We start from the raw sequence: 27,761 nt of genomic DNA, 5'->3' as shown, positions 1-27,761 counted from the left end.
CCCTTAAGACCTTCATTCATCTTCAGAACATAAATTAAGATATTTTTGATGAAATCTGAGAGCTCTCTGACCCTGCAGAGACAGCAATGCAATTGATATGTTTCAAGGTCCAGACGTTGTTAAAATAGTCTGTGACATCAGTGGTTCAACTGAAATTTTACTAAGCTACAAGAATACATTTTGTGTGCACAAAAATGGCACCATGCATACATTTAATGCTGCTGACGCTTGAGATGGCATTAAAATTGCAAGAGGCTTCAAACTATTTGAAGTTACAGACCACCAATGATGACCTTGTGATGGATCATCTTTATAAAATATAAAAGGCAGTTATATTTTTTTTTACACGTATTTTATACCATTTATACCATGAAAATGTATATATTAGAAATATATGTAAAATATGAGGAAAATTTCGTTTTCTATTAATATTTAATTCGATTTTATCATTCTTCCACCAACCATTAAGAGTGAAAAAAAGAACAAAAAGAAAAACTAAAAAGTATGATATTTATTGTGATAAATTGTTATTGTTATTGTTAACTTCAATAATAAGGTTACATTTCAATGATAATCATATATAATTATATGTATAATTATGATTTGATATAATAATTTTAATTTATTCTATAATTGTATACAGTATAATAAAATTACATATATATGTGTGTTGATAGAGTAATAATACTATAATTATTTATTTATTTTACATAAAAAATAATACAAATATATTATTTCTCTCTCTTTGCATATCCTTGTAAGACATTTATAACCCTATTGGATATATATATATATATATATATATATATATATATATATATATAATTATTTTAAAAAATGCCATTGAGCCTTTTGATAAATCCCACCCAAACAAAGAAAAGTTGTTCTACCAATTTCACGGGACATTTAAAATATAATGTAAACATTCAAAATAGACTGTCTCATATCTACTCAGTAATGCAGTTATGTTAGAATTTGTGTAAGTGTTTTCATTAGAGCTGTAAAGAAGAAAGAGCAAGAGAGAGGAGCAGATATAAGCTGTGTAACTGGATACAGAAACAGAGGAGAGGTGTGGAATTTCACCAGAGCAAACCACAAGTTGTTGTCTAATGCATGTCTCATTGCTCATAGTGTGCGTGTAGCGCTGTATAATATCACACAGGTTCTTTTCATCTCTTGATTTTATGCGCTGTCATTTTTATTACTCGTCCCAGGTGGCTGTGGCCTACTCTGCGCACATTGCACCCAGTCTTGTCCGAGATGATCTGGACTGTCCTTTGACTCACCTGAAGCCCTTCAGAGCCATGACGCAGATTGCTCCAGTAAAGGTGATCTAATCTCCGGATCAGCTTGCATCAGACCTGACTCTGTTTGGAGCGGCATGCTGCGTCTGCCCTACCGAGGGTGCTGCATTTCTAGGACCCTCACCTCACCTCTCCTCTCACACCCATCCTTCCTGTGTTTTTTTCATGCTGTGAGTTTATCTGAGCCTCCCAGCACATGCAACTGTAGTAATGCAACTGTGTTATTGTTTAGTCAGCTCCTTTCTTGTTCTGAATCATTGTGGTTCAGTACTAAACCATGTTATATTGGTTTGTATAGGTTTATAATTTGTGTGTGTGTCTGAAAATGCACGAGCGTAAGCCAAAGTTTACCTCACATTCTGATTTTGTGTTAGAATATAAAGTATCAGCTGCTAGTGGCAGACTAGCAAATCACCTCTGCTGGTTTCAGTTGAATTGTTTTGATGTAGTTTGTGGCTGGTCACAGTTGCATATCTGTCATGCCGGTTACTGTCCCATCCAGACATGTTTTGGAGGGAAGACTGTGGTTGTTCAGGGAATGTAAATTACATGTTGCAAGTTCCCTCACATAAAGTAGCAGAGCTTAGATGCTGCAGTATATAATACAGCCTCATTTAGCATGACTAAAATACCGTAATGTATGTTTATATGTTTAAAATTGAAAAAAGAAATACTATTTGCACACATACCCCACAGACAAAGGACGCCTTATGATATACACATTCCTCACAGGCACAAAACGCCTTATGAAAAATTGAAGGTGCATTCGGGTAAGCTAGAGTCTTTTGAATATTTCATTAAAAGTTGTCTCTCTCTTTCTCTTGACATCATTATCTTTTCGTATGGAACTGGGACAGGATGCCACTCACTACCACTTCCTGTCTGATGACAAAGATCAGTGGGGAGGGAGAGAGGAGAGCTGTTTTGTGGCAAATTTTACATTTTAAAAATGGGCAGAGAATGGTATTTGGACAATAGTTTTAGACTGTAATCTTGAAAGTTTGTACCTAAAAATATGTTGAATGGTATGAAAGAAACTCCTTTATATTCTATTGAGCTGTGATGTGCTTTGGTGGAACACAAAGAAAAACAGAATATTAAAAAGCGTTCAACAAAACCCTTCAAACAGCATAGAAATTAAACACAACAACTTTTGATCTTGTCAAATTAAGACTAAATAGTAAAAAGACTCAAAAGTATCTCTCTATCTCTCTAAGTTAACTCAAATATATATTTTATTTTTTGCAAATGACAGTGTTTTATATATAATGGAGTGATTTTCACTAAGGTCTGGAGTTCATAAAATGTTTGTGAAATACATGTTACAAAATTATTGTGAGCAAAGTTAACATGTTAAAATACTTAAATGTTTATTGTGAAAAGTAATTTGAATGAATTTTTTCTCTGTTTTAGATAGATAGATAGATATATATATAGATAGATAGATAGATAGATAGATAGATAGATATCTTGCTCACAAAGACTTTTGATCAAAAGAAAAGAAAAACAGTAATATTGTGAAATGTTACTTAAAACAAATATTAAACAATAGTTTTTTTCTCTTAATATCTTTTCAAATGTAATTTAGTCCTGTGATGGCAAAGCTGAATTTTCATTGACATTGTAAATGTCTTTAGCCTACTGCCCCTCTCACACATTTTAGTGCATCTTAGCTGAATAAAATTAATTTAATAATAATTTATTTCTTTTAAAAAAAGATAGAAAGTAGTGTTATGAAGGGGTTCCCACAATCAGTCACATTCTCTCAGTTCACAGCATTATACTTTATGAGAACTTCCTTTAGGAATAGTTTTGAGATGTGTTTTTACTCATGCATCCCTTTCTTATTTGAGAAAGATAACCTGTGATTTTTCTCATTGTGTTTGTATCTCCAGCCTGGATGTATTGTTTACAAGCGGCGATGTGGTAAGCCCCATCCTGACCACCAGTCCTTCAGCTTCCTTAACAACATGACGGAGCACAGATTTATGAGGTGAAGCTGATCTGACTGTGCGATTCCAATGGTCACTTGGGCTGTGTGTGAGTTTCAATTACATCAGCTGCATGTGTGTCCTTGTTACAGAGATGATTTTAGTCTTATGTACACTACAGCCTTTTCCCCCATCTCTCTCCTTTTCTAAGAAATTCACAAGTCTGCATTGTAGCTCTCATATTTCTTCCAGATCCTGTGCACCTGTTGTTTCTGCGATGTTCCCAAGTCATGGTAATAGTATGAGTGTTGATTACAGCTGTTGAAGTGCAGCTGTGTTCAGTTCGGATCCCCTCCTTTATCTCCAGGTGTCTTAAATGAAGTCATGATGTTTCTTAAACACATATACTACTGTTCAAAAGTGTGGAGTTCAAAAGAACAGCATTTATTTGAAATAAAAAATGTTGTCACATTATAAATATCTTTGCACTCACATTAGAGAATCAAATGCCTGATAATGCACTGATCAGTTAAGATCCGTGAAAAATACATCAAATAGCACATATGTCTCATACATGCTTAATTTGAACCCAACAACAAAAACACAATTGAGATGAATCCCATCAGTGCTATTGAAAACACTGCCCTTCACCTCACACACATCATTTAATCTGCATATACATGCATATGCACAGACACGGGTCACAGAGCAGCCAAATGTTCACTGATATCCTGGGCATGTAATTACTGTCACAACCCAGACGTCTCTCCAGCCAGATGAGGTCCTCATTGGTTGCCATGGTGACTTCCCTCCTCTCGCTGTACTAGTGAGCATGAGAGGCCATTGGCTGGGCATCTGGAGGAGAAATACAGAGCTGAAGATCCTGATGTATGGGGTCTTAGTGTCATAACGACAGACCTGCACACACATTTTGGTATGGGTTTGTCAATGTCTGTCATACTCACTTTCATTGTCTGGCTTGAGAGGTTCATTGTACTAATTGTGTCATAAAAACATTCACAGACTCTGACTAATTGTTGATTGCTTAAATAAATACAGGATGAGCTGCGGAAATGGCACACCTATTCTAACAGGATGCGATGTCTGTTTCCCTTTCACCTTCTGTCAGTACCAAAAGGACATCTCAGTTGTTGGTCTTAGACAGTGAGATTGGATGAAGAGCAAATGGAGACTTTCACATAAGTCTCCTGATTTTTAAATGAGAGAAAAATGCCAGTAATCTCAAAGAGAGAATTTCTATTTCTGAGGAGTTTTATAAATAGTTTGAAGAGCAATTAAGAGAATGGTTAGATGCTTATTAGAAGTAAACTCTCGGGTGTTTTTCACAGTGCTGGGGTAAGGTTGCTAGAAGAAAGAGCTCTTGCTAGAGTGTGCTAAAAATAGATAGAGTTACAGTACACTGCTACAGTAGTAGATTTACTACTCTCACTCTGGCAAGGGGGCGATCAATCTGTCCTCTCCGCTTTATAAACTCTGTGTTATCTCATATGTGGGCTCTTGTAATAGCAGGGTGGGTCACACCGTGAGTCTTCTTCTCATTTTCTGAGAAGATATGATTTCACTCTGGGAGGTTTATGTTCATCCTGTGATCTCCGCTGATAAATAGGACTCAACTTTCAGAACATAATGGAGTGAAGCCACTTTGAGTCCATCCGTGCATACATACAGGTGGATTGACAGCCAACACAGATAGAGACAGATTGGAGCTGATTTATGGAAAATGGGAGGGTCAAGAGAGAAACGGATGGACAGGAGGGAGGAGAGGAGGTCCGGATGAGTGAAGCTTGCAGTAGTAAAGTTGAACTCTGATTAAACTGTCAGAGTGAAAAATTGTAGGTCATAGAGAGGGGCGTTTGAGGTGCTATACTATACCACACACACACTAAAAAAAGAGAGTATTTTTTAAAAATACTCGGTCTTTATTGACAACCATCCAAGATAGAACTATTTAAATCCATGGAACCTTTTAAATGCACGAAAGGTTCTGTAGATATCACAGCACGCTCTTAAAAATAAAGAAGATTCCTAAACATGGTTTTTCGCAACAGTGCTATAGAAAAAAAAATGTTTGTTTCTCAAAGAAACTTTCAGTGGTCAGTTCTTAAAAGCTAATTTTTATAATCTAAAGAACCTTTTTCCACTATAAAGGACCTTTTGTGCTATGGAAAGTTTCCATGGATGTTAAAGAAATTTTTATTTTTAAGAGTGAAAAGAGATATATGTGATTGTTCTTCAGTGACGAATACAATGGTAAAAGTGTTGTAAAAGATGTCTGTAATAGGAAAGATGACAAGAGACGGAAGCAGAGTCTCATGGCTCTCCGGTCTACGAGCAGAGCTCTTCCTGTTGATCCAAACTTTTTCTCCAAACTTTTTCTCCATATCTAACCTAGAGCTCCATACAGACAGAGCTAATCCTAGAAGAGGAACAGATAGCACGGGAAAGTGGCCTTGCTATAATTTATTATCGTTATAATTATGAAAACATTTCCCTTGTCTACAGTGTCCACATTTAACGTATAACTATCCTCCAAGTATCTTTCTTGCTTAGGATAGAAGATCCTTCATGATTTTATCCATGCATCTGTAGTCCCCTTTGGAATCGATTAGTAAAGGTGACCATCATTTGAGAGGAAGTAGACAATGAGTTCTGTTTTGAAGCCATAATCTCTGATAGGCTCATGGGTAAAAGGTCAAGCATTCAGTTTCAGATGGAAGGTTGGAGGTATGAATAGGAGGGGATGAATGGGATGCCCCTTAAAACCCCAGCCAGAAAAGAGATGCATTATGGTCTTATCAGCACAGAAACTGACGCACGTAAAAGCAGCTCTCGCTTTCTTTTTATCACTCCCGTCCTGCTATATGAACAGAATATATCATCTCGCTGAATAGATCCACTTTCCTGTTTGGACATCAGAGAAAACTATAAAATGGTCAAATAAATGAAAGATTAGATTTATTTATTTGAAGCCACATTCTATCTGTAGACTATGTCAATTTTGACAAAAAAGAAATTACGATTATGAGATAAATTTAGACATAATATCTTATAATTTTGACTTTGTGTCTCATAAACATTGCTATCTCACAATTTCTACTTTTATCTAGTAATTGTTACTCAGTATTTGATCATTTTGATTTTATAGTTTCATAATTATGACTTGGTATCTCATATCTGAAATGGTGATGGTGCTCCGTGAAAACAAGCAGACAACCACTTCTGAATTAGTTAATTAATGATTAATTGGTGAACTTGCATAAAAACAATGTTGTAAATATGAACATCTGACACAACAGAAATAAATGCAAATTACATTTCCTAATTCGCAGCAGGCATTGCAACTTAAAATTGATTTACACATATTTAATCCATAAAATGAATACATATTTGTTTGCCCTCTAAAGTCTGTGTATATGTGTGCTTGTGTTATATATATATATAAGTTTCTAGAACTCTTTGAGCATCACAGGTGCAGCCTTTGACCCTAAACGTCCTGTTCCACACCTTAGTCTTCCTCTCTGACGCTCTTCCTGATCTGTCAGTAAGAACAAGCACACATATCATACTGATAAAAGCTTGTGAACTCAAGATTATCTAGTTGTGCTGGTGGTACATAATATATAACCTTTCTAAAATTGATTTATATGAACATACACTGTCTCAGATGAGTCATATTGCTCACAGCCATCTTGCTAATTCACACTTGTCTGTCTTCTCTAGTATCACACCAAGTGAGGAAATTGCTATTTTGATATGTAAGCAGAACGTCCTTCCTCGTTCTGGCCCTGGGATACTGTCTGCAGTTGAAGGTCGCAGGCCTCTGCTCTTTGTATTGTGTGTCGTGAACTACTTCCCTTCTCTTTAACGCAACAGTGACTGGAGCCCAGCGACAGGCTGACGGTGTTGAGGCTGGTTCTTCCTCTTTCTCCTCTTTCTCCCTCGCTGAACACACCCACACGTTATCATTGTCAACAACTGTAGCCGATCCATATTTCATAAGGGAACATTTGATGCATATTTTGACATACTTTTTGCATGATATCTGTTCAGATTCCTGAGAATGGAAATGTCAGAGAATCATATAATTCTGACAGATTGATGCAACTTAAAAAAAATTGATCTTGGATTTTTATGAGGAACAGGGGATATATATCAAGTAAATGTCTGTATAATTGATTGCAGACGAGGACACACTTTTCGAAATCAATAAGATCATACAGCAGAAATGCATATAAAAATAGAATTGCTTTCCCTAAAGATGATTAAAAAAGTGCTCTTACAGTTGAGGGCATACTGCTCTCTTGCAGCAGCTGCAGTGAGTGTGATAGCGAAGGAAAGCTTGGGGGTGAATGATGACAGCAATGCTCTGGTGTTTAGTCATCTACCAGAACCTGATTATCTGTGAAGATCAAACGAGCCGGTGCACTTGCAAACAAACAAAGCATCGCCAAGTTTCTCTCCAGAAACAATATGTGCTAAATCAGATCCTCCCAAACTAATTTAGCACATATTTTGCCAGTGTTCAGGGACCTTTGAATCAGCATTTGCTAATGAATGGATATTACAGGAAAAAGATCCAGAGAAATCCAGGTCACACCATAAATAAGTTACTGTCTACTGAAGTGTAAAACTCTGCAGCATTAAATCACATGTGAGAATAATCTTACAACCCAGATTTTTATTTCTGAAAAAATATTGATGCATATGTATTATTTCTAAATTGTTGTACGTGGCGGGAAAAGGCACTGTAATGTAGGGCTATTTCCTATGCAGAAACATTGAAGCCATAAAAAAATGACCATGCTTATATTGTGAAACATATTACTGTTATTATTATTACTATGCTATAATATTATGAAGTATAGGTATAGGAAGCATGGGGTTAAATTTAGCTTGCAGCATTCATGTCATTGTCAAACTTGAGATAATTTTGATATTTTGTAGCTATTGTTTGAGTTTCTGATATCAGAAAGTGTTTCTGTAATCTAACTGTTATCTAACTGAAAGAAATTCTTTGGGATGTGAAAAAAAACTGTTAATACATTAGGACTTGACTAACAGGGCGAACAGCATTGAAAGTGAATTTGAGGACACAAGAAAACTGTTGTTCAATCAAAACCTTTTCTTTCTTATTTTTGATGCACCAATTTTTCACTTACGCCTAAATATAATTAGTCAAAATCGACACCTTTAAAAGTTGTAAATATAACACATTTTATCCAAAATAACAAAACATACATGATGTAGACCTGAAAAGGCTACTGCGTAGTGGAAGTGACCCATATGTGACTAACAGAAGGCTCTGTATTGCCATCTGCTGGTCAATATAAATATTATACATCCTGACTTTTTCTTTGAATTCTCAACTCTTCCCAGGCAATTATAGGATTATCTGCACTATATATATTTTAAATACATAAAAAAATATGCCAACGTATAGCCTACTAAATAAACATGTGAAAACCAATATGTGGTCGATTTTTTTTGCGCCTTGAAAGTACTTTTAAAACTTAAAACTAAATCATCATCACATTAACATCGATCCAACAAAAAGACGGAAATGAAAACAGAAAAATACACTATTATCGTCGTGCTCCAAAACAGCGGAACTAAGCTTTCGGTTCCCTGTTTCCGGTCGGATCTTTCCTGAGCGTGACACACCAAAATGTCTGAGCATGAAGAAGCTGTGAGGGGGTTCGTGGCTGTGACTGATGTTGATGAAGAGAGAGCCCGTTTCTTCCTCGAGTCAGCCGGCTGGGACCTTCAGGTCAGTAGCACACGGGTCACTTCATCAGTTAAATATTACGCTGTGAAGCACCAACACTGCAGACTAGGATTCAGCGGACTCCACTGGCAGCAGTGAACTGTATAGCCGGCTAACGAAATGTGCAAGTCACTCTTCATTAAAATCACCAGGATTGTCTTAAAATGGATTATCTGGTTAATCATATCGCTACATGATGTGATTCACGCTTCAGGATCTGGTAGTCAGTATTACTTTGATTAAGAAGATTTTAAACTGTGCCGGTATCATTTAAACAGAAATTCAGCCTGAAGCTAGCAGCTCTAGCCTCATCTCATGCTCTTGTTTACATCCGTTGTTCCCGTTTTTCGTCCTGAAATATATTAAATCGAGCTATTTTGAAGTCGTTAATATATTAAACAGATTAATTTGCTAACTGCTGAAGGCAGATGGTGGGCGGTTTGTTTTGTCTGTGTCTGTGTGAGTGACCGCTCTCTCTCCTCTTGTGTCCTCAGCTTGCTTTAGCTAATTTCTTTGAGGATGGAGGAGATGATGATATCGCCACCCTCCCTCCGCCAGAGTCCGGCTCTGTCAGTCGGTCCACGGGGCCAAGGTAACACAAGCCACAAGTTTTTCAATTCTGCCGTGTCAGCTGTATGGCTGAAGTCATAACATTTTAATGGAATCTCTTGATTTCAGTGAGCACCGAGTGACGTCCTTCAGAAATCTGATGGATGAAGACGAGACGGGTGACGAGGAAGGCCAGAGGTAATCAATTCTTGTAATCAATAATGCTGGTAGTGTCCATTCTCTGTGACCAGTCACTGATCTGCAATGTTTACACATCACAGTTTAGTATCGGTACAGCTCACTAGGAACCTCAACCGAGGCGGTACTTAAAAAAGTACCACATAGTAGGTACCATACACAGTGGGAAAACCCCTCAAAAGTTCTTGGTACCATGCAGTGTTATACACATATACTTTGTAATATGGTGCTTTCTCAATCGCTAGATAATAAAACAAATACTCTCACTTCTGCCTTTACACTGCCTTTAATTCAGTGTTTACTCACAAATACCATCTAATGTTTTATTTTAGTGAGATCGTCTGACTTTTCCTCTCGCAGGTTCTATGCCGGTGGCTCAGAACACAGTGGGCAGCAGATTGTTGGTCCTCCCAAAAAGAAAAGCCCAAATGAGGTGGTTGAGGACTTGTTTAAAGGTGCTAAGGAGCACGGGGCGGTTCCTGTTGACAAAGCAGGCAAAGGACCCGGAGAATCCAGCAAATCCGGCAAGGTAGTTCCTCCACTGAAAACATTATCATGTAAATTAGAGATAATATGCTTGCTTATTGTGCCCTCATATCTCTTGTGATTGTTTGACTTTGTCTGCTTATTCTTCAGCCGTTTGTGGGTGGTGGTTATCGATTGGGCGCAGCACCAGAGGAGGAGTCGACTTATGTGGCAGGAGGGTTGAGACAGTCCAGCGGCTCACAAGACGTGAGTCAGTAGCCCGTGCCTGCTGAAGTCAGTGAGACCCAGAGATCAGCTACAGTGATTTGTACTGTGTCAACAGGTGCATGTGGTGCTGAAGCTCTGGAAGACGGGGTTTAGTCTTGATAACGGAGAGCTGAGGAACTACAGTGATCCCGGGAACGCTCTCTTCCTGGAGTCGGTCCGTAGAGGGTGAGCTCCAGATCCATTCACTGATATTTGGTTGTTTTGACAGTTCGCAGAAGTTTAGTTTAATCAACAGAAGTTCTAGTTCTCCCTCAGGTCACCCAACATTTTTCATTGTGCTCTTTGCACCCATAAGAACGTAAATTGTATTATGTTGGGCCCTCTTGATATTAACTTTGACTAACCCTTACCTGTTGAGCATTGTTATACAGTCCTCTTCTAACTGGCTGTCAAATTAGATGAGAAAACCCTCTTCTTTCTCTCTTTCTCTCCACAGGGAGATTCCTCTGGAACTGAGACAGCGCTTCCGAGGTGGACAGGTAAACCTAGACATGGAGGACCATCGGGATGAAGACTTTACCAAACCCAAATCTGCTTTTAAGGCTTTTACTGGAGAAGGACAGAAACTTGGCAGGTTAGAAAACTCTTTCCTCATTACTCATTTTCTGCTGCATTGCTTAAGTACACTTTTTCTAATGCTGAAACACATGTGTGGCTAATGCCTTGTTGTTGGACAGGAAAACTTATTGACTGAATGAAGCAATCACTGACAGCCTTTTGTAACTTGACATCTTTTTTTCTGAAGTTAAACGGTTAATTTGCTTTTAGATTAACAGCGATTAGACCGCGTCTGTCTACACCGTCAGTAGTGTGTTTTATAATATTTTCTTTTGCATGGAACTTTATACTCCTGACAACAACAAAGACTTTATTATACATAATGACAGGAGCATTGCTTATAGCGGCCAATTTGATCTTTGATGCTAATTGCAACAGCTATTGTACAATAATTATAAAAATCCAAAAACGATCAGAAAAATCAGAAAGAGCTTTATTGCCAGGTATGTTTACACATACGAGGATTTTGTTTTGATGACAGAAGCTTGCACAGAACAAACAGAATGACACTGACAGGTAATAAATATAATAAAAATAGAATAAGTAGAAATTAAATAACAATATACAAAAGAGGGGAAAAATACACCATATACAAAGTAGACAATAGATCGTATTTGAAACCCACAAAAATACTCCTTAAGTATTAAACATAAAGGATAAAGTTAACAAACAAATATTTTGTTGATTTGTATTGGTGGTTAATTAGTCAATCATATTAACTTTTTAAGACTTGTTTAATAGGTACAGTGTATCTATTTTGCCACCAGGGGGCGTTAGCAGACCCTTCAGTCTCCTCTTTATGTGTTTGCTGCTGTTTATTTACTTTTGGGGAAATGTTTATTTTTTTTAAAGCTCCATGTTTGTTGTGCTGTGCACAATTTGGCCCAAAAGTATCAGTATGACTATAATAATTGTAATAATAATAGCAACAATGTTATTACTTGTATATTACAATAAAAAATTGTAACATTATTATAGTATAAAAAAAGATCATTTTATTTTACAGAATGACTGAAGAAATTACAAAACTAATAATTTTTTTTCTTTTTCTTTTTTTTTAACCATCAAAGCTTTTATTTTGACCTAAAACTGCAGGGTTTACAGAGCTTCTAGTTACAAATTTGAGAAGATGCATATATTTATTTAATCACAGCCTTTGTGATTTGTTCATTGTACTAATCCATATTGCAACTTTCTTTTGTTTTTAATCATGCAGCACCTAGTAAATAGTGGATTGTTTAGATCGACGGCTACTTTGCATTTCCAACAATTCATTGTATATTGTAATCTTCATGTCGCTTCTTCATTATAAGTTATATATTTGCATGTGGTTGACCTTTTGAAGCGTAACTGTTCCTATTTCACACAAACCTCCCTCAGTGCCACTCCAGAGTTGGTGTCGCTCCCGAGAATCCCGCAGGACCAGACCGCCAGCGAAGCTGATGCCAGTGCTTCCATCAGTGTGGACAGCTCTCAACCGGTCACTAGCATCCAGATCAGACTGGCCGACGGAGGCCGGCTGGTGCAGAAGTTCAACCACACCCACAGGTAAAAGCTTTGTGAAAATGCTTTGAGAGGAACCCTATAGCATGAAAATCTTCCTCATGACTGACTTGTTCCATCTTTCTGCATCACAGGGTGTCTGATGTGCGTCAGTTTGTGGCAAGCGCTCGCCCGGCTTTAGCTGCCACCGAGTTCGTTCTCATGACGACTTTCCCCAACAAGGAGCTGACGGACGAGAGCCAGACGTTGAAGGAGGCCAACCTGCTGAACGCCGTCATTGTGCAGCGGATAAAGTGACAGAGTCACCCGATGATCTAGCTTTATTAAAGCACTCTGGAGTTGAAGATACGGGGGACTGAAAAGGACTTCTGATTACTTAATTTTGTTTTCTTTAGTGATTTGTTATTCCTCTGTGACAGTTTTGGGGTGGTGGGTGTTTCTGATTAAGCAAAAATGGAAACGAAGGTGAAGCAGTTTCACTGTGAGACAGTTAAAGGGACAGAGGGAGGAACCGAAGAGAAGAACTAACAAATTTGACAGTTTTAGAATAACTGCTGAACACATTCAGATTGAAATAAAGAGCTTTCTGAAGAGTTTTGACATCCAGCTATACGCTGCTTTGCTTTACCTCCTCCTCAATTGTATTCCTCTCTCTGTGATTCATCTCTCAAAACTGTCATTAAAGTTAAAGTAGCCTTATAATCTAGCCCCAGATCAACCTCAACTGTCAATGATCAAAACTTTTTTTTTTTTTTTTTTTTTTTTTACACAACACAATCTTTCATTTATGATGTTTTAGGCTTTTTGTTATTTAGAGTGTCACACTATATTGATTTTTTTTATGATTATATTTAGCTTGATTCTAAAATAATAAAATTAAGAGCCAACTTCTGTCTTGGACACTGCTGCTGGTGAACACATCAGTGGCCTTCTTGTATTCTATGCAGAAACTGACTAGAATTCTGGAGATATTGTGTGATTGTGAGCTGTGCTGAACCTGATATTAAACCCCTTTGTCTGGCATTGGAGAACACTTTGTTGTTGTTGTTTTTTGGAGTGTTTCAGAGTATGGCACCACCAGGTGCTGATATCCTACATTTACTTCCCCAATAAAAAAAGTGACCTTTGCATGTCAGGAAACGGTTTGTTTTTGAAAGCTTTGTTTGTTGTAAGATCATGCTAGACGGCGTGATGGAAGCTATTAGTTCAGAAACTGGAGTCATGAGTTTGTCATGCACTCCCAAGGTCTGTGAAGTCAACCGTCTTGAAGTGTATTAGTAAAGAATTTTTTCACACGATAATGAAATTGAAATCAGACATTAATCTCTTAATCAAATTTATTTATAAAAATACACCTTAAAACTCTAGCCTATGGATACCACTATAATGTGTACAAGTATCCCTTGAGTATGAAACAAGATTAAGTTACATGGCCCCTATTATTAAATTATATATAATTCAGCTAATCAGATAGATTAGTCGTGGTTGCCCTTTAAGAGTTAACTAAGCTGTGCTGCCCTTCAGCATGGGTTGTGTTGTGGCCATATTTCAGCTGTGTATATTTATATATGGCTAAATACAGTCTAAATAAGCTATCATAAAGTCTATAATCAATCAGTAGAGTATGTCAACAGCAAACATTCTTCACATGACTTGTCTATTTGTTTTCAGGAGACTCGTTTCTATTCCCTTTTGCGCAGATGGATGTACATGACTCCGCTGCACAGGAGCAGAGGCACACAAACCCACGCCAAGTAGAAGCAGTACCCGAAGTGTCCCGAGCTCAACTCCCGCGAGTCCTGAAGGATTTCTTTATTGTGCAGAGTGTAAATGAGCGCAGCGGTGAAGGCGTTGAGGCCTGAGAAGACAGAACAATCTATTATCTATTTCAGAGCAACGGGTGTTTATGTGATTTAGCTTGGGCTGGAGATGGTAACCTCGAGAGATACAGCACATTTAGTTGAAGCACTTACCTGCAAATGCCTGGCAGACGCCGGTGAGGTAAAAGAGTCCTCCTTTAGATATGGTGAAGAGTTGTCCCAGGAATATCAGGAATGAGATGGCAGAGAAAACCACTGACAGGATCATCAGAACCTGGACAGCTTGAAGCCACTCTGATGGAAACAAAACAGAGACAGTTCTGCTTTAAACAGTGGTGATGTATGTTAAGAGTGCATTTGTGCTTAAATCAATTATTTTACCCGTCTCCTTTGATGATTCACAGGACCATGCCTCCGTTTCATTGTCAAATCTGCAGTTGTACCAGAGGTCTGAGTTTTCTGTGCCGTCCCAAACCCACCAGGACTGAACCATATAGAAGATTAAATATGCATTAATGATTTCAGACATATGCAGACCATTCTGAAGAAATGATCAAATCGTTTTTGGGCATTGTTTGTTGCAAAGTTTCAAATACTTGCCTTCTCCATGGTGGCGATGAAGAGCACCGCCAGTGTGATGAGATGAAGCAGTGTGACAAACATCAGAAGCGACGCCATGGTGATCAACAGCACCTGTCAACATCTGGAACTGTCACATCTGTATTTGTGTGTTGTAAATCAGGGCGCATATGTCACTTTTCAAAAACGGGTCAAATGTTTTAGGTATAGTTTATGTATTATTACTATTATATTGTTTATAAACACATTTCACTTAAAATTGTTTAAATATTTTTTTTATGTTATGCTATTTAGAAAACATATAATTTATGTATGTATTATTATTGTTTTATTATATTAGCTCAAAAATATTTAAAATATTATTTTTAGATTTATTATATAATTGTGTTCATATATATATATATTAGGTTTAACAGTTCTGCTTTTGCTAAAACGTCAAGCTGGAAAAGGGCAGGAAGTAATAAATACTAAGTAAACTGTCTATGGCTGAAGTCCAGAGCTGAGAAATGAAGGCACTCATTCAGACTTTTCTAAGTCTTGAGACACGCCATGTTTTTCCTTAGGTCAAAACTAGAGAAGAACAGCCCTTGGCAAAGTCAGACTCCCAGAACCTGCCTTTAATAATTCTGTGAGATTGTTACACTAACAAAAAAACATCATTCAGACTTTAGATTATTATACAATTATAAGATTATTTTCAAGCACAAGTTCATTCCTTGTTAAAGTCGTGTCATTTTCACAGCAGAGTGTGATGTGGTAAAGTGTTATGCTGTTGTACTTTATAGTTCAAGTTTTGTTTTTATAACTATATTTTATCATTTCAAACCATAGACAATAGTAAAAGCAGACCAAATAAAAGATGAACTCACCAAATGTGATCCAAATCCAGCAGAGGAAAATACACTATGTGTTGACTCTTCCCTTGTTTCTTCAGGTCTGTTGCTTCTCTCCTCCCTTTTTTAGCTCCAGTAAACTGGAGGATATTTTGGGGGGTCAGCCTCAGCAAACGCCCATTCCCTTGCCGTTGAGTTAGTGCTGTTGTCCTGCACACAGTCCCATCAGATGCTTCTTGTGTGTTCAGGAAATGCATGAGCATGAGCACACGTCTCTCTTTCCTTGCTAGTCGTTTATCATCTCAGAGGGTGTGCACTGTGCTCCTATGGGCTTCTATCAGAACTTCAATCTGCTTTAATGATGTTTCATTCATCACTGCCCAAGAGATGGAGTAATGGTCATTTAACAGGGAAGGGAAAGCTACCTAAATTGGGAAAACTACAGGAACCTCCATGTTTATTTCTCATTCAGTGAACAGTAAATGTCATGGACCAGGAAAAAAAAAAATCTATTTTATAATATCAGTATATCTGTTATTATGCATTCACAATCTTAACGTAACTAAAAGCATCTGTCCATTGTATTGGTTTGCAAGAATTATAAAGTAAACGTTTTTTTCATCTGGCATTTCAAAAAGTATATCAAATAATCGAATGTATTTAAATAATTTAAATAATATCTAAATCATTATAATGAAAAATAATAGAAAATTATAATGGTAATGGTTTAGCTTAAAAAAATAATCAGTGACTTACATTACTGTAGCCTACATTACAACCTTAAATGCTTTCTGTTCACTAGTTTAAAAAGAGTAGAAATATATTATATTAATATTCGTTTTATTATTAATTATAATTTAGTACTTATTAATTATTATTTGAAGTGCAAATACTTTTGTGATTTAATAGTATGTCAAAATATTATTTTCGTTTATTTTTATTATTGTTGTTGTTGTTGTTTCTAAGTATACATATACATATTATGACTTTCCAAATATATCGAAAGAATATTATTTCTTTTGTTTTGAGTATTTGAATATAAAAAAACATATTTTGTTTTTAAGACTAAGATGAAATGGACAGCGGTTTCCGCTGCTTGTAGTTCCCACGCCAGTCCAGTAGGGAGCAGCATTAACTCTGTCATCCCTGCTGCGTTCGTTGGAAGCCTCTCAACGTCACAGCGTCAGAGGGACAGCGATGGCGACAAGGAGCTCTGGGTTTCCACGGACCCAAGCAAGTAGAGGGAATTCATGCAAAAACATTTTTATTAAAATCCGACAGGGCCCAGTCACTGGTGCTGGGTTGACTAGAGGGTCCCAGGTGAGATTTTAAATTGCACGAAGCTCTAAACAACCTCCGAAGCGTTTCTCAAACACTGTTTACATACGAGGCCTTGGAGAGTCATCAATAAAATTACTCTCAGACAAAAATACATAGCATTTCGACAGTATTATTTACTCAAGGTACTTAGTCCTAAAATAATATATGGTAATAAGAAGAGTAATAATAAAGTGCCTGACTCGTTTATCTTATCTGAAGTATGTATGCGGTGTGTGTTCAATGTTGTGATTGTGTTGTCAAATACAGGTTCCTGTGGCTCTGCTCGAAGAGAGAGATAAAAGAGCTCAATGGCAGGGGATACCAGTGTTATTGAGGAGACTTCACGAGAACAGCCATCCCAACAGCGAGCTCTCCAAGATCCACAGCATTGTCATGGTATTCAAAGTTTCCTTGTCTGTTCGCACAAAATGCATCGCCTGAAACCTATTTGTGTAATTTGTGATCAGATGTTAATTGAGTTGTTTTGTGATTTATGATGCAGGAACTGTCATCTTTGCTGTCTATGGAGGCCATGTCATTTGTCACAGAGGAACGCAAAACACCAAAGGAGTCGATCTCACCCAATACACATACGTTTCACTTGTTCGGAGGAGTCGATGTGAGTAAATATGTTGTTTTCAGACGTTCATGTAAGTTATTATTCGTATTTCTCAAGTTTTTAGTTGTTAATTGTGCTTGATCGAAAACTCAGAGAGCCTGTAAAACTGTACGGTATTGTGCAAAAAGTTTAGGATCAGAAGGATTTTTTTATTTTTTATTAAATTAATACTTTTAGTCAGTAAGGATGCATTAAATTGATCAAAATGGACAGTAAACACACTGAAAATATTATAAAAGATTTATGTTTTAACAAAATGCTTTTCTTTTACATTTCTTTTCTTTAAAGAATCCTGAAAAAAAATATAAGTTTACACAAAAAATATTAAACACAACAGCTCAACTGTTTTCAACATAGATAATAAGAAGAGTTTCTTGAGCACCAAAAAGACATATTAGAATGACTTTGAACGTTAATGAATATTATTGCGATCATTTTCTGATATTAAACCGCTGTAGATTTAGAAATGGACAAAGTTGGCACTTTGATATACTGAGTTTCCCATCATGCCATCATGCTCTGTTTTCATCCATCAGTAAAATATTGTAACACTTGGTTTTTTTTTTTTATGACACTGATACTCACAAGAACTTAAGCGGCAAAATCTTCTCACCAAGCGCTGTGCTGCATGTTCTTAGCTTTGTCTTCTTATTCCGCTCTCGCTGCGTGGAAAAGACAGCAGAAACTGAACTCTTACAAATTATTACAACCAGCACTTTACCTGCTTGGAATCATAATATATGAAATGAAAAGAAACCAGTTTGACTGGAACTATAATAATGATCATAATTGCAGAATGCAGATTTGTGAGGTACTTAGTAAGCTTTTGTCATTCGTCTACAGTTATTTGTAGAGATTCTGATGCGGCCAACGCTCACAGTACAGGGAGACCTACCCATATGTAAGCCAATTTAAATATTAAATTCAAGTTTCTTTATTTCCATAATTTAAGGACAGCAATTATGTTAGTTTTTTTTTCAGTAATCTATCCTATCCCAGTCATTAAGGGTTTGCTTCATTGTTTTCAGTGAGTGATGATCTCATCAAGGATTGTCTAAACGTCCTGTACAACTGCTGTATATGCGTAAGTATAAAGAAATGTGCATGACTCTGAAAGGACAGAAATAATAATTATGAATTATTAAGTTAGTTTCTTTATGAGTAACATCTGCTTTTTTCCGGCAGACAGAGGGCGTTACAAAAAGCCTTGCAGCGAGGGAGGATTTTGTCATGTTCCTTTTCAGTCTCATGTCGAATAAAAAGGTTTTCCTACAAACTGCCACCCTTATTGAGGACATTCTGAGTGTCCGGAAGGTAAAAGCCAAAGTTTGGGTTCAGTATAATTATGTTCTGAAAGAAATGAACACTTTTATTCAGGAATGGCGAATTATAAATGGATCAAAAGTGATACTAAGACCATTTAATAAAAATTCAACCTGGTCATCACAGGAATACATTTAATTTCAACCTGTATTACAAGTGTTTTGTGTGTGTTCATTTTTTTTTCCGGAATTTTTATCCATACCTTTTATCCATTAATTTTTTGCTGTTTAAACCTTAGGAAATAATCCAGCTTGAAGAAATTCCCAACTTGGCCAGTTTGGTCCAGAGCTTCAACCAGCAGCAGCTGGCCAACTTCTGTCGTATCCTCTCAGTCACCATATCAGAGCCAGACGTGGGTGTAGATGACAAACACACCCTCCTGGCCCGCAGCACCCAGCAAAAGACCAGCACATGCCCATCACGCGCTGAGAGCAACCAGGGTTAGAAAACACAACTGCTGTTAATGTTGGCATTGATGGTGACAGTGTTATAAATGCCCTCATTTAAAATAGTAATTTACCATTACAGTGTCGTGTTATCACACATTAGTTTTGATCTTTCTGCAGTGTCTCTGGTGAATATCCCAGGCTTTATTGAGCGACTTTGTAAGCTCGCCACACGGAAAGTTACAGAGACGGCAGATGCCTCTGCCCGGCTGGAGCTGGAGGACTGGCACAGCTGGCTTGACAATGCACTGGTAATGGATGCTCTCATGCAGTTAGCGATTGAGGAGGCAGAGCAGAGCAGTACAGGTGAGATCCTCTTCTCTCTCTTGCTTTTTTTTCTATTAGCTGCGTTCTTCTCCATACATTCTTGGCCGTTATTTGGTCTGACCCACTCTGATTGGCTGTCTTTCAGAGTCATCTGATGAGAGCTCCCTGTCCTCTAGTCCACTCAGACACAGGCTGCCCCAATCTATGAAGATCATGCACGAGATCATGTACAAAGTGGAGGTTCTCTACGTGCTGTGTGTGCTGCTCATGGGCCGACAGAGAAATCAGGTAATGTGATGGGATTGAAGTGATTGTGAATTTAGTACATGTATATGTACAGTACAGACCAAAAGTTTGGACACACCTTCTCATTCAAAGAGTTTTCTTTATTTTCATGACTATGAAAATTGTAGATTCACACTTAGGGCATCAAAACTATGAATTAACACATGTGGAATTATATACATAACAAAAAAGTGTGAAACAACTGAAAATATGTCATATTGTAGGTTCTTCAAAGTAGCCACCTTTTGCTTTGATTACTGCTTTGCACACTCTTGGCTTTCTCTTGATGAGCTTCAAGAGGTAGTCACCTGAAATGGTCTTCCAACAGTCTTGAAGGAGTTCCCTGAAAGATGCTTAGCACTTGTTGACCCTTTTGCCTTCTGTCTGCGGTCCAGCTCACCCCTAAACCATCTCGATTGGGTTCAGGTTCGGTGACTGTGGAGGCCAGGTCACTCTCCTTCTTGGTCAAATAGCCCTTGATGCCTTCAGTGTGACTCTACCATTTTCATAGTCATGAAAATAAAGAAAACTCTTTGAATGAGAAGGTGTGTCCAAACTTTTGGTCTGTACTGTATATATAAATGTATGCGTTTATGTATATAAAATTAACCCTTCAGAAGTTTGGGCTTGGTATAATTTTTTTGCAGTTTTGAAAGAAGTCGTTGATGATAAAAAAATATAGTTAAACAGTCATTTTTATTATGGAACATTACAAAAGAAAGTAACTGTTTTCTATTTAAATGTAAATTATGCTGTGGTTTCAAAGCTGAATTTTCATTATTATGATGCTGGATTGTAAATGTCTTCATACAGTCTTCAGTGTCATCCTTCTAATATGCTAGTTTGCTCAAGAAACATTATATTTATCAGTGTTTAAAAAGGATTGTGAAGTCTTTCTTGTCTTTCAAAAAGAAAAACATCGTAGTGACCCTTAACTTTTGAATGGTAGAGTATTTTGAAACCGTTTTTTGACTCTTGTGACTCAGGTTCACAGAATGTTGGCAGAGTTCAAGTTAATTCCAGGTCTCAATAACCTGTTTGATGAACTGATCTGGAGAAGACAGACTTCTGGTCACGTCCTACATCTGCAGAACCAGAACTGTGACTGCAGTCCAGTAAGGAGCAGCCTTATTACTCTCTGACTCATTTCATTGACTTTCATATGGTTGGCTACAGTGTGAGAATCCAGCTCTTTTCCCCTCTGCATCAGGAGATCTCCTTCAAGATCCAGTTCCTCCGGCTGCTGCAGAGCTTCAGTGACCACCATGAGTGGGTATCACAAAGAGACGCGACACTAAATTATAAGAGACAGAGAAAAATCAACTGGACTGATATTAAGAGTTTTCTGTATTGTTCACAGGAATAAATACCTTCTTCTTAGTGGACAGGAGCTGAATGAACTGAGTGACATCTACCTGAATGCAAACATCATTGAAATGGAGGCACTGAATAACACAGACAGGCATGAGGACCCTTTTACATATCATATTAATTGATTGCTTCCTTATTCTTAAGTTTTGAAAGGCTGGTAAATTGGTTTACATTAACTTTGGTTAATTGGTTTACAGAAACCTTGTCTGTGATGGTAAAAAAGGTCTTCTTACACGGTTAATCTCGGTCATGAAGAAAGAGCCAATTGATTCTTCTTTCAGGTAAGATCTTCAGTTACAGTTAGTAATGTCTTCTTTCAACATTGACTGGTTCAGTGCCAATTCTCTCGATGTCTTCGACACAACTCGCTTCAGGTTTTGGCAGGCAAGAGCAGTGGAGAGTTTTCTGAGAGGAACGCCATCATATGCCGATCAAGTTTTCCTTCTCAGAAGAGGCTTGTTAGAGGTGAGCAAAACGTGTGTCTGTGTGAACACACACTTTCACTTCTATACGTGTTTTTTTTTTTTTAGCAAGGATACATTAAATTAATCAAATGCTACGTTCAAGACATCTATGATGTAACAACAGAATTCTGTTTCAAATAAAAATGCCCGAAAATCCTTTAAAAAATATATATAATGTTTTCCACAGAAACACTAAGCAGCACAACTGTTTTCTACATTGATAATAATGAGAATGTTTCTTGTTCACCAAATCAGCATTTTAGCATGTGACACTGAAGACTAGATAATGGTGCAGAAAATTAATCACAGGAATAAATGACATTTTAAAATATATTAAAAGAGAAATCAGTTATTTCAGATTGTAATAATAGTTCACAGTATTATTTACTTTAAATCAAATAAATGCAGCCTCCATGAGCATGAGACAACTTTCGAAAACTTACCAAACTTTTGAACAACAGTTACAGGACTATTAAGTTATCTCATCATTTTCTTCTTTCAGCACATTCTATATTGCATCGTCGACAGTGGCTGCAAGTCACATGACGTCCTTCAGAGCTACTTTGACCTACTTGGTGAGCTCATGAAGTTCAACATCGATGCTTTCAAAAGATTTAACAAATATGTCAACAGTGAGGAGAAGGTGGGTTTACCGTCAGACCCTTTATGATGTTTCTTATGGCAGACAGACACTGAAATGATCCAGTAGATCTCAAATCTTTTGACGCCTCAGTTTCAGATGTTCCTGACTCAGATCAACAGCTCTCTGGTGGACTCTAACATGCTGGTGCGATGTATCGTCCTGTCTCTAGACCACTTTGAGAGCCAGACTGAAGATGTGAAAGGTTTGACTCAGAAAGTGATCGAACAGTTAATTGAGAGATGGATGAAAAACGAGAGCATTACATAAATAACATATATTTATATATTTCTTTTTCTCAGTGGCTGAAGTGTTTTCAGAGTGTCGCCTCTTGTCCTACATGGCTCAAGTGGAAAACAGGTTGTCCTTCCTTTTTAGACTGACCAGCATCATCAATGTCCAAACCCTCACTCAGGCAAGTCATAAGATCTCATTTGTTTTTGCCAACATTGACACAGGAAGGTTAATCACAGGCACATGAGCTGTAGCAAAAGAGATCCATTTCATTTGAGCTGAAATCCTTTTTACCCGTACGTCAGTCTACTTTTTGAAGTAATAATTTTTGTGCAATTGAGTGGATGACTGTTCACAGTTCTGCTGTATTTGTTCCTCTGAGAGTTGTAGCTTTCAGTGTAAAAGTAGTTACCAGTAATAGTTTGGGAGTTTTTTTTGTTTCGCAAAGGCAATAAATCGCGATTAGGCTGAAGCTGTGATTTTCATGCGTATATTTCAGTGAAGCACAGTTCTGTGGTCAGTGTTCCTGTAGCTCAATTGGTAGAGCAAGGTTGGGGGTTCGATTTCCCCGGGAACACATGATAGGTAAAAATTGATAGCCTGAATGCACTGTAAGTCGCTTTGGGTAAAAGCGTCTGCTAAATGCATTAATTTTATTTAATTTTAAATGTAGTAAATCTCCATCCGAATACAGAGTGCACTCTCACGCTGAAAATCCAAATATGCCCCGAAGAAGAAATCCAGGAAATGCCTATCGCTGCAGCTGATTAAACAAAAGATTTAACTGCTTTTATTGATTCAGTGTGACTAATAAACACACGACTATGGCAATAAATGATTTATCTGAGTATATCTATAATGAAATGCTAATCGACATTATCATTATCATTGCTTAGAATTCAATGAAATATTGTGTGCCTTAATTATTCTGATTAAGAAGCAGCATCATCTCACAGAAGGATTTATTTTAAACACTCGACTGACGTTATGAAGTGAATTTGGAGTTAAAACATTATTAAATGTGGTATTTTCACGTGCTCGCAGATGGAGCAGCATTTACTACACAGAACCATAGTTCACTGAGAAGATACGCAGCTGTCATAACTGAGAACGATTTAGTCTATTTCATAATCCTACGATTATATCGCCTCCGATGACAATCGCGATTAATCGCATTTGATTAATCATGCAGCCCTATTATCTACTATATATGAGATATATCATATACATTATATACAGTGAGCTTCAGTAGGGCCACATATTAAAGCATCGTAAGGAGTAGACGTGTTTTAGCTGAGCTCCTCTCTAGATTTCAAATTATTTGGCTATTATTTTGATTTCTCGGTGTTCAACAGTATTTTTGCATTACTTTAAACAGCTGTATAATGACTAAGCCAAAAATGCAATGCATACATGCATGTAGGGTGACGTGAGGTTTTTCATTTCTGAATGTAAAAAAATTGTTTTCTATAATAACTATAATATAATCGTCCTGAAATAATGTTTAAGATAAGTACATTCATATGTCTTGTTAGTACTGGTTTCAATTAGAGATGTCAATTTTCGATCATTTCAATTAAGGATCAATTAATCGTTAACCTTAATACTGCAAAATGCATCTATTGCAGTGGCAGTCACCGGCAGGATGTGCAAATGCCACTCAAAACACCAGTTTTCTCACCTGAATGAAAGAGGTTTTTCGTCTAAGTAAAAGCCTAGTAGTAGGATTGTAAAATAAATAGGTGTGATTATGATCATTTATAATCGATTGCATTTCTTATTGACACTTACTTAGTTGTCGATTAATCGTTGACATAGGGCTGGACGATTATGGCCTAAAGTGAAAACCTCGAATTAATTGAACACTTTACCTCGATTACGATTATTGAACGATTATTTAGTTTCTGTTTAGTTTTTTTGCCCACATGGTTCACTTACAAGGTTTGTACTGTAAACAGGGCCAAAGTTAGGGTTTGCGGGATCCCGGTTCAGGTTGTACCAGTGGCCCCTGTTTGAAAGTGTTTAATTTGTATGTTCGTTCTGTTTATTTGTTCATCAACATGCCCGCCACGTCCCAGAATGGAACGGGGCGCCCAAGCCCTATTAGGCGCGGTCACTTTAAGAAACAATGAATGCATCCAATATAAAACAAATACGTTTTTTTCTCAACTGTTTACTTTATCTTAATACATAACAGACAGTTTTTTCGAACATGTATCCAAGATGGGTATTTTCACATATTTTTTTGTATTTGTCGGTACAAGAGCAAAAACAGACAAATTCGGTGTTCAAGTGTTTTAAGACGCCTCTCTCTGCATGAGCCTGAACACCAGAACACCGCAGTGCTGAAGTGGGCTCTTACACATTCTTTTCAGTTTGTTTAAACTGCGATTTGTTTTTGTTCGTTGAGGTGCAGGAGGAACTTAAATGAGAACTTTGCAAATGAGAGGTCAGTTCATTGTTGCTGTCCGTGAGACGCGGCTCTCTCTCCACGTGTGCACCTGTGCTTTTTGTGTCTTGTGTTGGAATGCTTTAAAGTCTTTTGAATGGTTACATTTGCAAGTGGCAAGGCTTTATATCACGTGAAAATGATAAGTTTTCGTGTCGACACGCAGCGGCGTTCTTTCAAATGTCCTGAAATCTTTATAGACTGGCCTCAGCCAGACGGTTGAGATCGACTACTAAAGGTGGGATATTTTTTCCTATTGAAATAACGATCATAGCTCACTATCAGCAGTTATTTTATCTATGTTCATAACATTTCTTATATATTATTGCTCGGTGTAAGAGACAAATAAAGATTAAAGGTAAACAGTACCAGTACGAGTGATTGCGTGTGTGAATTAGTCATACCGTCTCTATATTATTGTGAAGCTGGGGGTTTTAAATAGCCTAGTTCCTTCAAAAGTAGAAAGATATGCTATAATAAGTTTTAAGATTCTAAGATACTTTAGTGATAAATCACAGGACAGCGCTGACATCTGTGTTCCTCTGTGCGCGCAGTTTTCACAGCTATGAGTTTTCTTGCCACAATGCAGCTGCGCGAACATGGTAGCTCTATATAATAATACACATCCGTCTAATTCATCTAATCGCTTGAACGTCCAAACCATAAAACAAATACAACTGACAAAGTGAAGTGAAGACTCAAGGCTCACCGTTCGCGCACCATCACTATGTGTTGAACCGGCGTTCACCTCCGTGTTTTGCTTTTATGCCACTGACTGGTAGAATCATGTGGCTACACATGCTTTTAAGGGGGAAGTATTAACAGGAAATAACCGAAATAACGACATGGGAAAATGACGTCGGTTAATTTCGGTTTCGATTACTTTTCGATTAATCGTCCAGCCCTACTTGACAGTTTTAGATTCATCAAAACCAACAATAGTTAATACAAAGATCACATTTGAGCAAGTGTTGAAACCTTGATTTTTAAGATTTCATTTATTATATATCATTGCCCATTAAAGGGGTCCTCTTTTATTGCTCACCCCACCCCTCTCTTCCATGGGGCGTCGACACTATGTATGAATATATTTCAGTTTTCTGAGCTGGAAGACATGCCAGAAATTGTACGAAATGCAAAAAAAGAACATGTCCCCTTTAAAACTGATTGCCTTGGTTTTAATCAATCATAGGAGAACGTGAGCTGTCTGAACACCAGTCTTTTGATTCTGATGCTGGCACGGAGGAGGGCCAAGTTGCCTTTCTACCTGAGCGCACTGCAAGAGAAGGAATATGCCGAGAAATACCCCGGCTACCTGCTCAACAACTTCCACAACCTGCTGCGCTTCTGGCAGCACCACTACCTCAACAAGGACAAGGACAGCACCTGCCTGGAGAACGTGAGCTCGGCTCCATTAACCAAACACACACATCCGTCACTCTCATGAGCTGTTAATGCATTACCTTTCTGTCTCTTTCCAAACACAGAGCTCTTGTATTCCCTTCACCTACTGGAAGGAGACGGTCTCAGTGCTTCTAGGCTCTGGTAGAAGTCCTGGCTGTGCTATTGCGTCCTACATTGATGAAGCCTACAGGGACCTGGACAGAGACTTCCTGGAGCTGTGACTATAGAGACTGAGAGGACTCTCTTTACATCAGAATTACATCATGCCTAAGTTTATAAGACCTAGTCCATTCAGATGCATCACAGAATAGGTGTATGATTGTGTGGGTGCAAGTGTATCTGGGTATTCATGGCGCCGAGGGTATTGATCTGCTTGTGTGCAATAGCATGAATGTGTGTTGGCTCAAAGTGTTACATATGAAATGAATGTTGTTGGGAATATGTAATGCCAGGTGTGTTTGTGTTTGCAGTGGCACAAGGGTTGTGGATGTTTTTCAAATGGTCCATAGAGTTACAGCGGTCTTGTTCTCTAGTGCTGAGCTCTCTCGCCCCCTGAAGGTTGGCTTGTTTTACACATCCAGAAATTACGAACTCCTGGTAGTCAGGAAGAGCCTCACTGCTTCTAACTGTGAAAAAAACTATTTCAGGGACATTCGAATGTCTAATATTGGCGATTGGCGTAGTTTACATACTACCTGTATATTTATGTTATTATGTATGTAGTTCTCACTTGACCTAAAAATTTTACTTTTCAGCCCCGAATTAACAGAGTGACACAGAATCATCAAAAGAAAATAAAGCCGTTTTATCACAAGCATGTTTCTGTCTGTATGTCTACAGCAGTAAACTAAGTAATCGGTTAAAATCAGGTCTTTCATGGTACTGCAGGGGATTTAGAGCCAGGTTTAAGATTTGAACTTTTTTGTGATTATTTAAAGATAAGATTTGACTTCATATTTCATGTAATTACACTTTTTTTTTTTAAAGCTGATAAACACAATTAAGCAAGTTATTCTTTCTTAATAATTCAAAAACAACACCCATTCCAGAGAGGCAGTGTTTTAAACTATGGTTAGTGTAGAAAAAACATGGTTAATTTGTGGTTACCATGGTTTAACTACAGTAA

The 27,761-nt window shown here is 37.6% G+C and overlaps 3 protein-coding genes across 5 annotated transcripts; 2 read left to right on the top strand and 1 right to left on the bottom strand.

Moving 5' to 3' along the window:
- The first annotated feature begins 8,864 nt into the window (after positions 1-8,864).
- Positions 8,865-13,614, top strand: LOC113094687 (NSFL1 cofactor p47-like). The gene is made up of 9 exons (XM_026260294.1): positions 8,865-9,023; positions 9,515-9,612; positions 9,699-9,767; positions 10,128-10,296; positions 10,404-10,499; positions 10,576-10,685; positions 10,957-11,094; positions 12,459-12,626; positions 12,716-13,614. Exons 1-9 carry the CDS (start codon positions 8,922-8,924, stop codon positions 12,876-12,878), a joined length of 1,113 nt encoding a protein of 370 aa, XP_026116079.1. The 5' UTR covers positions 8,865-8,921; the 3' UTR covers positions 12,879-13,614.
- A 276-nt stretch (positions 13,615-13,890) lies between these two features.
- On the bottom strand, positions 13,891-16,080 carry LOC113094723 (epithelial membrane protein 3). Of its 3 annotated transcripts, none has more exons than XM_026260343.1 (5): positions 15,850-16,080; positions 15,002-15,119; positions 14,783-14,885; positions 14,555-14,695; positions 13,891-14,439 (listed from the first exon to the last, which is right to left on the bottom strand). In XM_026260343.1, the coding sequence occupies exons 2-5, from the start codon at positions 15,077-15,079 to the stop codon at positions 14,264-14,266; spliced, it is 498 nt and encodes a 165-aa protein (XP_026116128.1). In that variant the 5' UTR covers positions 15,080-15,119; positions 15,850-16,080; the 3' UTR covers positions 13,891-14,263. The 3 variants fall into 3 exon arrangements, with proteins under 3 accessions (XP_026116128.1, XP_026116129.1, XP_026116127.1); XM_026260344.1 differs by having other exon boundaries at positions 15,002-15,104; XM_026260342.1 differs by having other exon boundaries at positions 15,002-15,094; positions 15,850-16,078.
- Positions 16,081-16,956: 876 nt separating this feature from the next.
- LOC113094763 (short transient receptor potential channel 4-associated protein-like) lies at positions 16,957-27,449 on the top strand. Its single transcript, XM_026260420.1, has 19 exons — positions 16,957-17,133; positions 17,401-17,529; positions 17,636-17,752; positions 18,596-18,653; positions 18,781-18,836; positions 18,938-19,066; positions 19,314-19,515; positions 19,642-19,827; positions 19,934-20,076; positions 21,060-21,188; positions 21,284-21,342; positions 21,434-21,535; positions 21,642-21,725; positions 21,819-21,909; positions 22,411-22,551; positions 22,642-22,753; positions 22,851-22,963; positions 26,424-26,630; positions 26,719-27,449. Exons 1-19 carry the CDS (start codon positions 17,011-17,013, stop codon positions 26,854-26,856), a joined length of 2,319 nt encoding a protein of 772 aa, XP_026116205.1. The 5' UTR covers positions 16,957-17,010; the 3' UTR covers positions 26,857-27,449.
- Positions 27,450-27,761: the final 312 nt, after the last annotated feature.

Source organism: Carassius auratus, unplaced genomic scaffold (assembly GCF_003368295.1).
Source record: "Carassius auratus strain Wakin unplaced genomic scaffold, ASM336829v1 scaf_tig00215416, whole genome shotgun sequence".
In the NCBI taxonomy this organism is placed as follows: domain Eukaryota; kingdom Metazoa; phylum Chordata; class Actinopteri; order Cypriniformes; family Cyprinidae; genus Carassius; species Carassius auratus.
The sequence above is the reverse complement of the archived record's forward strand: the minus strand, read 5'-3'. Positions and strand labels throughout refer to the sequence as shown.

Bases quoted from the DNA above. Each gene is read 5' to 3' on its own strand.
- LOC113094687 (XM_026260294.1), top strand. From the start codon at position 8,922: ATGTCTGAGCATGAAGAAGCTGTGAGGGGGTTCGTGGCTGTGACTGAT. The intron at 9,024-9,514 runs GTCAGTAGCACA...TTGTGTCCTCAG, and splicing joins CAGCCGGCTGGGACCTTCAG to CTTGCTTTAGCTAATTTCTT. The intron at 9,768-10,127 runs GTAATCAATTCT...TTCCTCTCGCAG, and splicing joins GGTGACGAGGAAGGCCAGAG to GTTCTATGCCGGTGGCTCAG.
- LOC113094723 (XM_026260343.1), bottom strand. From the start codon at position 15,079: ATGGCGTCGCTTCTGATGTTTGTCACACTGCTTCATCTCATCACACTG. The intron at 14,886-15,001 runs GCAAGTATTTGA...TATATGGTTCAG, and splicing joins TCATCGCCACCATGGAGAAG to TCCTGGTGGGTTTGGGACGG. The intron at 14,440-14,554 runs GTAAGTGCTTCA...CTGTCTTCTCAG, and splicing joins CGTCTGCCAGGCATTTGCAG to GCCTCAACGCCTTCACCGCT.
- LOC113094763 (XM_026260420.1), top strand. From the start codon at position 17,011: ATGGCGACAAGGAGCTCTGGGTTTCCACGGACCCAAGCAAGTAGAGGG. The intron at 19,067-19,313 runs GTAAAAGCCAAA...TTTAAACCTTAG, and splicing joins ACATTCTGAGTGTCCGGAAG to GAAATAATCCAGCTTGAAGA. The intron at 21,189-21,283 runs GTAAGGAGCAGC...CCTCTGCATCAG, and splicing joins AGAACTGTGACTGCAGTCCA to GAGATCTCCTTCAAGATCCA.